Source organism: Tursiops truncatus, chromosome 11 (genome assembly GCF_011762595.2).
Source record: "Tursiops truncatus isolate mTurTru1 chromosome 11, mTurTru1.mat.Y, whole genome shotgun sequence".
NCBI lineage: Eukaryota > Metazoa > Chordata > Mammalia > Artiodactyla > Delphinidae > Tursiops > Tursiops truncatus.
The window spans coordinates 6,674,227-6,686,616 of record NC_047044.1 but is presented as its reverse complement, the minus strand read 5'-3'; the positions used below and the strand labels follow the sequence as shown (position 1 = coordinate 6,686,616).

The window sequence follows — 12,390 nt, the reverse complement described above, 5'->3', positions numbered from 1 at the left end:
TTGAATTCATGGAAAATGTACATATAGGTTTTTAGAGCTGTCTTTAAGGCTGGTAACATCCCTAGAGGGTGATATTACTATTCTCCTTCTAGAATGGGGAGACTGAGGTGCAGAGAAACGCTGTCACTTGGGACATGCTACATCACTGGACCTCAGATCCCTACACAGCGATGCCCTGTGGAGTGTCCGGGCCTGAGTTTCCCATCTATCAAAAGGGAGTGGATTAGATCAGATGGGTTAGAAGGTGAATCGTTTCAATGAACAGGCTGCACCGAGCGCTGTGTTTGGCAGTACGAGTGAGACGGCCCTGCCTTCGTGTTAAAATCCTGGTAGCCTGCAGCGCCCTCTCCCTCTCTGACCACCCCCTCTCCCCCAATCACAGCGGAAGTTAAAAGCACTCTGCTCAAACCAGTGTACCTTGCCCGCTTCTGAGGGGTTTGTGGGCATGTGGGAGGATTTTCCTGGGGGAACCACAGGGGTTATCATTAAGCAAACTGACTTGAGCAGGCACGCTGTTCTGGGGGGAGGGCAGTACTTGGGAACCTCCACCTCCCAAGAGAGTCGTTTTGATTGCAGGGTGGTCTCTGATATGGGATAGGGGAGAGAGCTTCCTCTGACAGAGGAGGATGTAGGAGCTGCTGCTGGAGTTGGGTGGGGGAGGGTTAATCGACTAAAGAAATGCTGCGATCCTGGGCAGTCAGATCCAGGTGTGCAGAGGAGCCAGCTTGGTGGCACAGTGAGTTCTCCCTGTGTCTCTGTCTTCACATGCCCTTCTGACAAGGATGCCAGTCATTGGATTTAGGGCCCACTCTAATCCAGTATGACCTCATCTCAAAGTCATTACATCAGCAAAGACCCTATTTCCAAATCAGGTTACATTCACAGGTACTGGTGGTTACGGTTCCAACATATCTTTTTTGGGGTCACAATGCAACCCACAACCAGACCCAATATGGAAAGACCATTCTGGTCAGAGGGAAGCAGAGCAGGGGCCCTGAAGCTGCACAGGGTAGGTTACCCTCCTAGCTGCCCACTGCTCTTTTGGGACTTCTCTCCAGCTCATCTCAGTTCCTGGTACCTGGCAGCTACCTAAACAGAGCCAGGAGGGAGCTGACCCCCTGGATATCAAGCCTCTCCTTCCAGCAGACCCTGCTCAGCCTGGGACCCTGAGGAGAGCGCAGCCTGCCTTCCCTCCTCCCCCTGCCTGCCTGACCCCCACCCCCACCCCCACCTGCATCCCACATGCAAGATGGACAAGGACAATAAAAGCTGTTTCACCAGCAGGTGGTGATTAATTGCCAAGTTAATTAAAGAGGCAGTAATTACTCTCGGATTTCAGAGGAAGGAGTGATGTCTTAGGCAGGGGTGGGTGGTCAGCATTCAGGTCTCCCTGAAGAGGTGGGGACAGAAGATAGAATTTGAAAAGCCAGGAAGAATAAACAAACAACATTTTAAAAAACAAGTAACATTTAAAAGCTTCAGTCTTAGCTATATAGCTATGGTTTTATTTGACAGAATCAGGTGATGGGCTTAGATGTTTAAGCCTGTCTCCGTACTTTCCCATCTTTGAAATATTTCATTAACAACAACCAAAAAAAAAAAAAAAAAAAAAAAGGCCGCGGGGAAGTTAAATATTTCTAAACTCCAGTTTGGGATTTATAAATGTCCTCAAATACACATTGCCTCAGTTTACACAATGGAGAGGACCTTAAAATTATGTGTAAATCAAATCCCGTTTGCCCACCCTGTACGTCTTAACGCAAGTGATGCTCTATCTTCATTTCTGATTGATTTTCCCTGGCAGAGGCGCAGAATTCTTTGCTTTAAGTGTCAGGCTCTCTCTGTCAAGTAGTTAATGACCTATAAAGCACTTAAAACGTACTGGAGGAGATGTTATTTGGAGGCACCCCGTGGTGTACCCTCTCCTATTGTCAGTAATCACCCCTCATTTATTTGCGCTTATTGGTTTGGAATTTGCTATCAGGTTTCCCTAAAGTGGAGCCCACCAGGAAAGGTCCAATTCCATATGGACCCAGATGAGTGCTGGGGTTGGCACCCAGGGGCAGCAGCAGCAGCTGAGGAGGGAAAGAGACCTTTCCTTAAGAGCCTTTCACCACGGGTGCCCTGGTCACCTCTCAGCACACCTTCCCTGATTACCTCATTCCTCCTGCCGCTGTGGCCACCACAGCCTCCCCAGTTTCTCCCCATCCTCCGTCTGCAGGCTCAACCTATCTCCTGAGTCCTGACCCATTCTCTCGGCTGCCTTCGGGACACCTCCCCCTGGTTGCCACCTGGATTTCCCCCCACGTTGCCTCTCTACGCCTGTACATTTGGTTCTGTTTACTGAAACCAGCCTCTGTCCACTGGATGGGGGCATGGACATCCCTTCACCCTTATGCCTTGAGGCCAGTAGGTCACCAGGTCTTGTTGTCCCCTCTCCAAAGTGGCTCTAGAGTCTGCTTCCCTGCCCCAACCTCTACCTCCTCGGTCTCAGTCCCAGCCCCAAAGCTTTTGCTTTTGGAGGCAGCAGCCTCCAAATGGAACAGGCCACCCTCCCCAGAGCCACTCAATCGAGTTGCCTCCTAAAGAATGATGTAGGGGATTTCGCTCTCCTGTTGCCCAAGCTCTGTGGGCTCCTCAGCCTCAGCCTGGTATCCAAGGCCCTTCATGACCTGGGCCTGGTGTCATCTCTCCAGGCTCCTCCCAGTGCTTCCCCTTTCCTGCCATCTCACTCCTTCCATCTTCAGGCCTTTGCTCATAATATTCTCTACCTGGAGTGCCCTCATCCTTCAAGGGCACCTCTTCCAGGAAGCCTTCCTTGGTTTGCTCAGGCACGGTTACCACCCTCCTTCAAGATCCCATAGACCTTCCCATGATGTGTTTTCCGCGGGTTACTGTGTCTGCCTGTCTTGTCACTCACTCAGGGACATTTACCAAGTGTCCACCAGGAGAGTTGTTGGGAGCACGAGCCCTGCTATCAGACAGGCCCAAATTCAAATCCGGCTTTGCCCCTTGCCAGCTAAGTGACCTCAGGCATTCACTGCCCCTCTCTGAGCCTCAGTTTCCTTCTCTGCCATGCCCTAGAGCTGGTGCATGTCCTTGGGCAACTGGAGGACGACGCCAACCTGGCAAGGTCAGTGCTGGGAGTGAGAGGAGAGGCCAAGGCTGGGGTCAGCGAAGAAGCTGTGGCTGCAGCAACCTCCAGGGTCAGGGCCGTGAGGAGGCATCACAAGGAGCACAGAGTGGGAGTGAGCCACTGACCGGGGGTGGTGGTGGGGGGTGACTAGGAGGCTGAATCGGCTCTTCCAGGAGGAAAAGTACATCTGACTCCTAGATTGCTATAACCAGTTGCCACAAGCTTGGTGGCTCAAAACAATATACACTTTTCCTCTTACAGTTCTGGAGGCCAGAAATCCAAAATCAGTTTCAGTGGGCTGAAACCAGGGTGTCTGCAGGGCCATGCCACTGCAGAGGCTTTGAGGAGAGCCTGTTTCGTTGCCCTTTCCAGCTTCTAGAGCTGCATTCCTTGGCTCAGGGCCCCTATGTCCAGCTTCAAAGCCTGCAAGGTAGCATCTTCAAATCTCTTTCTCTCCTTCCATCATCACATTGCCTTCCGCCTTCTGTCTGTAATCTCCCTCTGCATCCCTCTTATAAAGACACTTGTGATTGTAATAATCCAGGATAATCTCCCCATTTTAAAATCCTTAATCACAAGTACAAAGTCTTTGCCATATAAGGTAATATTCACAGGTTCCAGGAATTAGGAGGTGGACATCTTGTCGGGGGGGGGGCATTATTCAGCCTATCACAGAAGGCAACCAAGCGAAGAGGTTCAGATCACTGACTCTGAAGCCATTTCTGGGGGCTTGAACTCAGCGGCACCATTTGCCAGCTTCCTGGCTTTGGGCAAGTTGCTACATCTCTGATACTGTTTCCTCGTCTATAAAATGGGAACAGTGCCTAGCTCCAGACAAGAATTCAGTAGGCATTTAAGTATCTATTGGGCTGAGGGAGCTGCATGTGCCAGGGCCTGGAGGTTAAGAGAGACCCCGGAAGGGCCCTTCTGTAGAAAGAAGGGACGAAGGGCAGGAAAGGGAACAAGGCAGGGCAGGCTGGTGTGGAGGAATGAGGAGCCGGGCCATGTCCCAGGGAGGAGGGAGAGAGAGAGCGAGAGAGAGCGGAGAGAGCGAGAGAGAGCAAGAGAGCGAGAGAGCGAGAGCGAGCGAGCGAGCGAGAGAGAGAGAGAGAGAGAGAGAGAGAGAGAGAGAGAGAGAGAGAGAGTGTGTGTGTGTGTGTGTGTGTGTGTGTGTGTGTGTGCAGGGCAGTTTTAGGATGGAGCATCGTAAGGCTCTCTTTAGTCTCCAGCTCTGGGCTTGAACCCAGAAAGAAGACAACAGCGTCCTGAAACACTGAGATGTGGGGTAGGAGTGCAGGCCAAGGGGCCAGATTAAACCTGGGGTCAACTCCCTCCTCGGCCCCTCCCAGCTTCCTGCCCTTATCCAGAGAAGCTGGGCTTACCCGCGGGCACAGGCTGAGGGAGGCTGAGGCATGGGAGCTCAGGGCTTGCCTTGTATCGCTACAGTTACCATTTTTCTTTCTGGACCTGGGCACTCGGCTCCAGAACCGCCCTCCCCTGGGGACTCACTGCACAGACTTGTTCTAACAGATCCAAGGGGGCCACCAGCAATCTTGGCCCCGCCCCCCCAAAAGGCACCCCCCCCCCATAGGAAGCAGTAGGCTGTGGGGCTGCAGGAGGAAGGTGGGGGGCATTTGAAGCTGGGTCTTGACTGGTTCCCAGGAAGCCAGAGTAGGGGACCTTCTAAAGGCCTGAGCACCCTGAGCCTTCCTTACCAAGCCAGCCGCTCTCAGGGTGATTGTGACCTAGCCTGGACACTAGGGACCCACAGGGCTTTGTCAGTGTTCCCACCCCGCACTCCCCACTGGGCTCAGTCCTGCTGGCTGCTTGGAAGGTCCCAGGCCCCGCATGGTCAGGGCTGTCTGGCCTGGCCTACAAGCCCCTGAGGCAGGACATTGCTGAGTCGGCTGAGACACCCCCCTGGCAGTGACAGAGGCTTCTGGGATCAGTTAGCAGGACCACCCTAACAGGGCTCACGGCCCCTGATGTGTGCTCCACAGGCACGCAGCAGCATCATCGACTGATCGGAGCCCCTAATAGCCTCCACGGCCCGGAGGTGAAGCGAGGGGCTGCCGCTGGCCTGTCTGATGCGCCTGGGCTTGGCCTCCAACAATCCAGCACGGAGCTTGCCCCTTCCCATCAGGCGACAGGGGGCTACCTTTTCACCACGTGCACTTTCATGGCCCTGCCTATCCTGGTGGTGCGGATGCAGCTACACGTCTTCCTCAATTTTCACATACGTAAAATGGGTCACCTACTAATTAGAGATCGCTTTCTGGAAATCTGGGAGAAAAATCATTCTCCCTTTTTCAGCAAGAACCAGCACTAAATCACCAGCAAAGGAATAGCTGAATTTATTCTTTAAACAAATGGCTCTTGGGTCCCTGCTATGAGTCAGACAGAAAGAGAGACGAGTAAGGTATCTGCCATGCTCAGAGAGCTCAGACCCTCCTGGGGATGTGTGTGAACCGATTCAATGCAAGGAGGTCAGAGCAGTCAGAGAGATGAAGAAACTGCTTGGTGGGGGGAGGGAGTTTTAGGGAAGGCTTCGTGGAGGAGGTGGCATTTGAGCAGGAATTCCTGCTCAGGTTCAGAGGTGGGGAGTTTGGCCCCAGGGGGAACAGCAGCCATGATTGGAGCATGGACAGGACTTGGGGTGACTCTGGGCCAGTGGGAGCTGGTCAGAAAGGAGGCTGATGGACTCCATGAGGACAGAACTGTCTGTCTCTTATCCCAGCCCCAGCACGGGGCCTGGCACATAGTCGGAGCTGAACAAATGTTGAAAGAATGAAGGGATTGTAAGAGCCCTGTATACAGGTCTGAGGGGTCAAGCCTCCAACCTGTGGACAGTGGAAGCCACTATGAGGTTTTGTACAGGTTGTAAGGTAGGGGTCCTGCTTCATCCTTTTGCATGTGGATGTCCATTTCTCCCAGTGCTATTAGTTGAAAAGACTGTTTTTCCCCATTGAATTATCTTGGCCCGTTTATTGAAACGAATTGACCATAAATGTAAAACTACTGCAGGGTTTTGAGAGGGGAGTAACATGGTCAGATCTGTGCTATAGGAAGATCAATTTGGTGGCAGAAACTGGGAAGGGCTGGAAAGAGGAGGGGTTGGAGACTAGATGGGTGGGCTCGAGGGAGGAAGGAAGGGGGAACTAGGAAGAAAAGCAGTCCCCAGATCAGCAGGGGCGCATGGTGGGGAGCCAGGTACAGGGCTGTGCCGGAATGTGACCTGCGGAGGGGCCTGTGGCACTCACTGGGGAAGTGGGATGGGGCGGGTAAGGGGGTGACAGAGAAAAAGCCTGTGCTCCTCAGCCCCTCAATGTCCCAGAGTGGTGAAATTAACCCCTCTCTAGATATGCCAATGCGAGTAGGTTTTCAGGTAACGAGAGGATTGTAAATGCAAAACAATGCCAATTACAGCAGCGTTACCCCAGATTATAAAGCTTCTGAGAAGCAGCTCACACCTCCAGGCGTGCTGTGCCTGGAAATTTCCAGGGGAGGCTGGGGATCTAAACATCCAGGCTGCCTGAGGCCAGGCCCCACAGTGGGTGTGGGCAGCTGGGCAGGCCTGGCCCCGTCACTCCTACAGACCTGCCTTCATTTCCCCGAGGAAATAGACCACTGACGGGCAAGAGGACACCCCCGGGTCCCCACAATTCTGAGCAATATTCTTAAGGAAATTTGTCCCTTCATGGGCCCCCCAGCCGGGGGGGGCACAGAGTCCCTCCATGGCTCTTTCTGCCTCCCCCCCGCTGCCCTTTGCCTGCACACAGTTGGAACCAGCCCAGCGCTGCCCCTTCTGTGCTACAATGACCTTTAGCCGGTCAGCTTTCCTGAATCGCAGTCTCTGCTTTGGTAAAATGCAGAGACAAGCCCACACACACACACTTCGCAGTGTGTTTTCAGGATTAAATGAGATCTTGTAGATAAAGAGTCTGAACAACAGAAACCAGTGCAACCTCCACGCACGACGATTTGGCAGTGTCCGTTAAAATAGTAAATGTCCACGCCCTGGGCCCCAGCGATTTCTTCTCGCCATTTCCTGCAGAGAAAGTTTTGCAGATGCGTCCAAGGGTGTTCCCTGCAGCACCTTCTGTGAGGTTAGAAAATCATAAACAACTGAAAGGGGCATTAACAGGGGCCTGATTAAATTAGGATCCATCAGTCCTGTGGAATCCTTTGCTGTAATTAAAGAGTCTGGCAGTTCCTGTGTGCTGTCACCGGCAGATCCCCACCACGTGGGACTGCATGAACAAAGCAAGAGCAAATAACACCTACAGATGATTCCATTTAAGCTTTTCAGAACCCCACACAAACACTAGATATTTTATGTTTGTCTATGTGCATATATGTATGTAGATGCAATAAGAACAGCCCGGAAGAAAATATGCCCCAATGACCCAGGGTTGCCTCTGGGGAGGGGATTGGGATGGAGGCTGGGAGGTGGCAGGAACATCAAAGAGAATTTCGCTTTGCTGTAGTGTCTACGTGTTTTACTGCAGTACATGCCTGTGTCCCCTGCAGAGATACACACATACAAAACACACGCCAACACCAAGTGCAGAGAATAGTAACGGTTAGCCTGACCCACGCACCATCAAGGCCCAGAGGCCACAATTCTGACTGCAGGTCAAGGAGGGCACCTAGGAAGGAAGGTGTCTCAGTGCCTCCTGCCACTGTCCGCAGCTCTTACAGTCTGGATTCGGGTCTGGGGAAGCCCCTCAGGTGGGCCAATGCCATCCCCTGGCGTGCGGGAGGGACGCACTCTGTTAGCCTGGCTGGGCCAAGGCCCCAGCCCGCCTCTTCTGGCTGGGCATTCTGCCAAGAAAACTCTTGAACTACATAAAAATCCATCCTGGAAATCCGAGAGGCATCCTTAGAACGGAGCGTAGCCTTTCAATTCGAATGGGGAAAAAAAGGCAGATTTGCCTGTAACTTGATTTCAGGGGAGTGAGGCCCGGTGGCCAAAATGCAACAACTGCGTCTGGCCGTGGCCCTCACGCCAAGGTCCTGCCATGTGCTGTGAAGGGGACCCCAGCCCCACCAAGGTTTCCAGTGTAACCAGCACGTGTTCCCATGGAAACTCTGCTTTGCAGAATCCTTTGGAAATTGTTTCCGAGGAGGGGGAACCGCTTCCCACACCCGCTTTGCATTCCTGCGTTTGGTTTCCAGGGATGATTTTCTCCAAGTGCTGAGAGGGGCAGGAGCAGGAGGGAGGGCTGGAGGCTGAAATCTGCCCGAAGGGGCAGAATGGCCATTTCTAAGCCGCTACCCTGGAGAGACCAGTGGAAGCTGAGGGTGTCAGCAGTGGGTGAGATGTTTCAGATGCCCAGAGGCCTGGAAGAGGGGTGGCAGGGGTGTGACCTAGAGATGGTAGGGAATCCCAGGTCAGAGCTAGGGCGGGTCAGGCAGAAAGAAGCATAGGCCGAGACCGTGACATACATGTCCGCCCCCCTGTGGTGAGGCTGGGGCGGGGTGTGGACGGGAGGAAGCAGTGCCCGAGGCCTGGCCCTCAGGGGCTGCCAGGGGCTTCTGCTACAAGCTCCTGGGCCAGGGGTCCACCCTCAGGATGGCTGCCATCCACCCTGCTGGTCTAAGTCTCCCCTTCACCTGGGTCTCACCTATTGCTCCTCAGCCTGCAGGGGGCCAAAGGAGGGGGTCCCCACCTCCAGGGAGGCCTGCCCCTCATTTAGCAGATTCCCTCCGCACTGCCCAGTGGCAGCCTGTTTTTCCTGAAGGATGAGTGGAGAAGGAAATACACACCTGCTGAGCCTCTGCAGGGCAGGGAGTTCCCCATCTGTCCTCTCTGAGTAACACTCAGCGACTTGATTGTTACTGAAGCCAAGGCTCAGGTGGACATGGCTTCTGGGAGGTGGAGCTGGGATTCGAGAGAGGCCAGCGGCCACCCAGCCCCAGATGACCCCCAAGGGCGGTTCCTCTCTCTTCTCTCCTCTGCCCACTCAGAGTCCACCACGCAAACCTGCCCTCCAGGAGCTCAGTTCGAGCCCCCTCTGCCCCCTCCTCCTCTCTCGTGGCCACCTGCACCCCCTGCAGTCGTCTGCCACCCCTCACCCCTGCACCAGCCCATCTCCGCAGGCTCCCAGTCCCGGGGGCTGGGGAAGGAGGGGTGCTTAGTCTTCTTGGCTCCGTACTGGGCGTCCCAGAACGTTCTCCTCTGGGGGGTCCCCCCTTCCACCTTGACCCTCCTCCCTGCCTCTCTCATTGCTCGCTGAAGACCTCAGCGCCTGCCCAGCCTTGCCCTGAACTGAGCTCGGTCACCACACTTGACAACGTCTGTGTTCACAAGAGGGGCGATGAGTTGGCCCCTGAGGGCCTCACAGGCCGCAGGGAAGAGTTGGGATTTTGTTCCAAGTGAGATGGGAACAGTGGGGGGTTTTGCACACGGGGAGGGCCATGGTCCTGTGTAGGTCTCACCAGGATCCTTTGCTTCGTGGAGAGGGGACTGCAGGGGGCTGGGCCAGGGCGGGGGGTGCAGTCTCTCCAGGCTCCCCGCACTACCCCAGGGGCCAACTGGAAAAGGATGATTCCCAGCCTGAGGGTCCGGGGCCAGGGGCTGAGGACGCTCTGGGGCCCAGCGAGGCAGCCTCCTCCTGTCTTGCTGCCTTTGGTTTTCCCTGGAGAGGCTCCACTGCACGCTGAGCGGCCTGCCTCCCTCACCCGGCCCCCAGCCCCGGCCTCTGCCTCAGGCTGACGGAGTCAGGGGCCTGGAAGGCAGCTTCGCCTCCCTAAACAGGCTAGGAGTTTGTTAAACTGCCTTCTGGCGAGCGGGGGCCTCTCCCCACAGCCCCGTGTTCCCGCTCAGAGCCCTCCTTGCCGTGTGCTCCAAGGCCAGGCTCAGAACCAAGCTGAGATGCTGTGAACCGTGCCACAGGCCCAAGGGGGCCACACACAGCCCTAGTGGAGGGGCAGGGGCTTCTTCCTGACGTCAGCCCAGGCCCACCCTGCCGGCCCCAGCCCTTACCCTGCGGGGGGGCCGACCTGCAGGGCTGAAGGTGCTACCCACAAACCAGCCGGGGGTCTGGCCGGGGCCTGCGCCTCGGGCCACCACCCTCCTGGGCACATTGGGGTTTGTGTGAGAGGGCACCTGAGGGACCTCTGGGGACAGCACTGGGCGTGTGTGGAGAGAGGACTGGCCTGCCCATTGCACGAATGACCAAATAGTGGAAAGCAAGGGAGGGACGGGGGACAGCAGGAGAGGGAGGGCTCAGAGCCTGACAGCCTGCGTGAGCCCACCCTTAGCCCTGGTCTGCCTGTGAGGTAGGTTACAGTGCGGGGCTGCCGTGAGGTGAAATGAGGGGTAACGTGAACACTCGAGCAGCAGAAATGGCTCAGGGTCAGACACTGAGGGGCCATGGGGCCTGAGCTTCTGCAGCACAAAGGGACCCCTCTGCCCACCCCAGGGGAAGGCCCAAGAACAGAGCTATGCAGCTGGACCACGACAGAGAGGGCTGGCCTCCAGGCAGCTGGGACCAGCCCGGGGCAAGGAGGGAAGGGGCCGGGCTGGCCTCGATCCCCAGGGGCCGGGGCTGGGGCATAAGGCAGACGAAGACAGAGGAGGTGGGAGGGGTCGAGATAGGCCAGGTGGAGGGGCTCTGGGGAACTGGGCTGTAGGTAGACCAGGAGCAGCGAGGCCCTGAGGCTGGGGAAGGTTTGAGGTGGTGGTGAGCAGGGCGTGGTGAGGAAGCAGTTGGCACACAGAGCGTAGGCGGCCAGGCTGATGGGAAACAACCTTGGGGTCCTTGCTGGGGGAGGCAGAGAGCTCCCTGCGTGTGCCCGGACCCTCGCAGTCCCAGGGCCCCACTGAGCCGCCTCCCCGGCCTCCAGCTCTGTTCCTGAGCCCAGCCCAGCCTCTGCATGGTTCATTCTTGCCCACGCCCCATACCCCCCACGCCATCCCCTGATCTACTTTGTGTGGTCGCCTCGTGCCTTTGGCCTAGTTGGGCGGGGGGCGGGGAGACGGGGGCCCTTTGCCTAGTTGCTCCTTTATTCACCTACGCTGGGACCCCTGTGCACACAGTACTGACAAGGGTCCCTGGCGGGAACCTCCCGGTGGTTCAGGCTGGTGCAAGAGAGCCCGTGTGTCTAGAGAGGGTAAGAAGGGCTCTGGGTGGCGTTCAGGAGAGCCCTTGGGGAGGGAGGGAGGGCCCGCCTGGCAGAGGGAGCCGCTCGGGCAAAGGTCCGGAGATGTGGCACGCTCAGCGGGTGTGGCCGGGCTGCAGAATGGGGGGGTGGGGTGGGGCCAGCCAAGGCAAGAGGGCAAGTGAGGTGATGGGGCACCCCTGGGGCCTCGCTTCTGGTACAGATCGAGTCCTTTGGAGGGAGAGGCTGCCCCAGGGCCTCTGATCCAGGCAAGACCCAGGGGCAGGCAGAGCTTGTCCTAGAGATTTTCATAGACCAGGTTAAATTCACCATCACCCTCAGATCCATGTTGTTTCTCCTGGAAAAAAATAAAAAGAAAAAAAGAAATAAAAAACAGTAGGGAGGGAAAAGAACAAACTTGCACAACTTTAGTTTTAGGCAGAGGCAGACAAGCAGATGGCTTCCCAAGCAGCTTTGACAGGGAGACCTGTCCTTGCGCCCAAGCCCACCGCACCAGCCTCTTCTCCCATCATTCCAGCCCATGCCTGCTCTCTGCCCTCCAACTCCACAGACCTCTTCTTTCCTGCCTTGGGCCTCCCCAGGTGCTCTTCCCTCTGCCTGGCATGCTCCCTCCATCCTACCTGTTCCCTGGCTACCTCCTCCTCACTCTGCACCCCCGAGAGCCCCCTTCCCAGCTCTGGCCTAGTCCCTCCCCAGAGCCCACCCTTCACAGGAGGCTACAAATGTCTCTGTGTGTTTGTAAGATCAGTGACCCTGTTCCTGCAGACCCAAGGATCCTGGAGGGCCGGAACATTTCTAGTCATCCTGCCAGGACTTCAGGGCCTGGCACATGGTGGGCACTGCCTGGGATGGCCCAGACATCCTTGGGGAAGCCCTGCCTCCAATCAGAGCCTAGTTCAGGGATGAGTATACAAAGGGCTTTGAGAATAGGAGATTCAACAAACAGAGTCAGCCTGGGCCAGCGGGGCCAAGCACTTGCTCCCCTCACTTCCTGATGGCTTTTCCAAGGTGCCTACCCACAGCCCTTGAGCTCCTGAATCCAACCTTGCACTTGATGGTGTCCAAAGCTCTGGTGTCGTTGCTACTTAACTTGGAACTCATTTGAATTCAGGGGCAGTTGATTTTGC

The 12,390-nt window shown here is 55.9% G+C and overlaps 1 protein-coding gene across 1 annotated transcript in view; it reads right to left on the bottom strand.

Moving 5' to 3' along the window:
• Positions 1-7,607: 7,607 nt before the first annotated feature.
• Positions 7,608-12,390, bottom strand: part of NFAM1 (NFAT activating protein with ITAM motif 1) — a 37,146-nt gene continuing 32,363 nt past the window's right edge. The window contains exon 6 of the mRNA XM_033865904.2: positions 7,608-11,600. Coding sequence (XP_033721795.1) covers positions 11,541-11,600 — 60 coding nt within the window. The 3' untranslated portion in view covers positions 7,608-11,540. The remainder of the gene's footprint in view (positions 11,601-12,390) is intronic.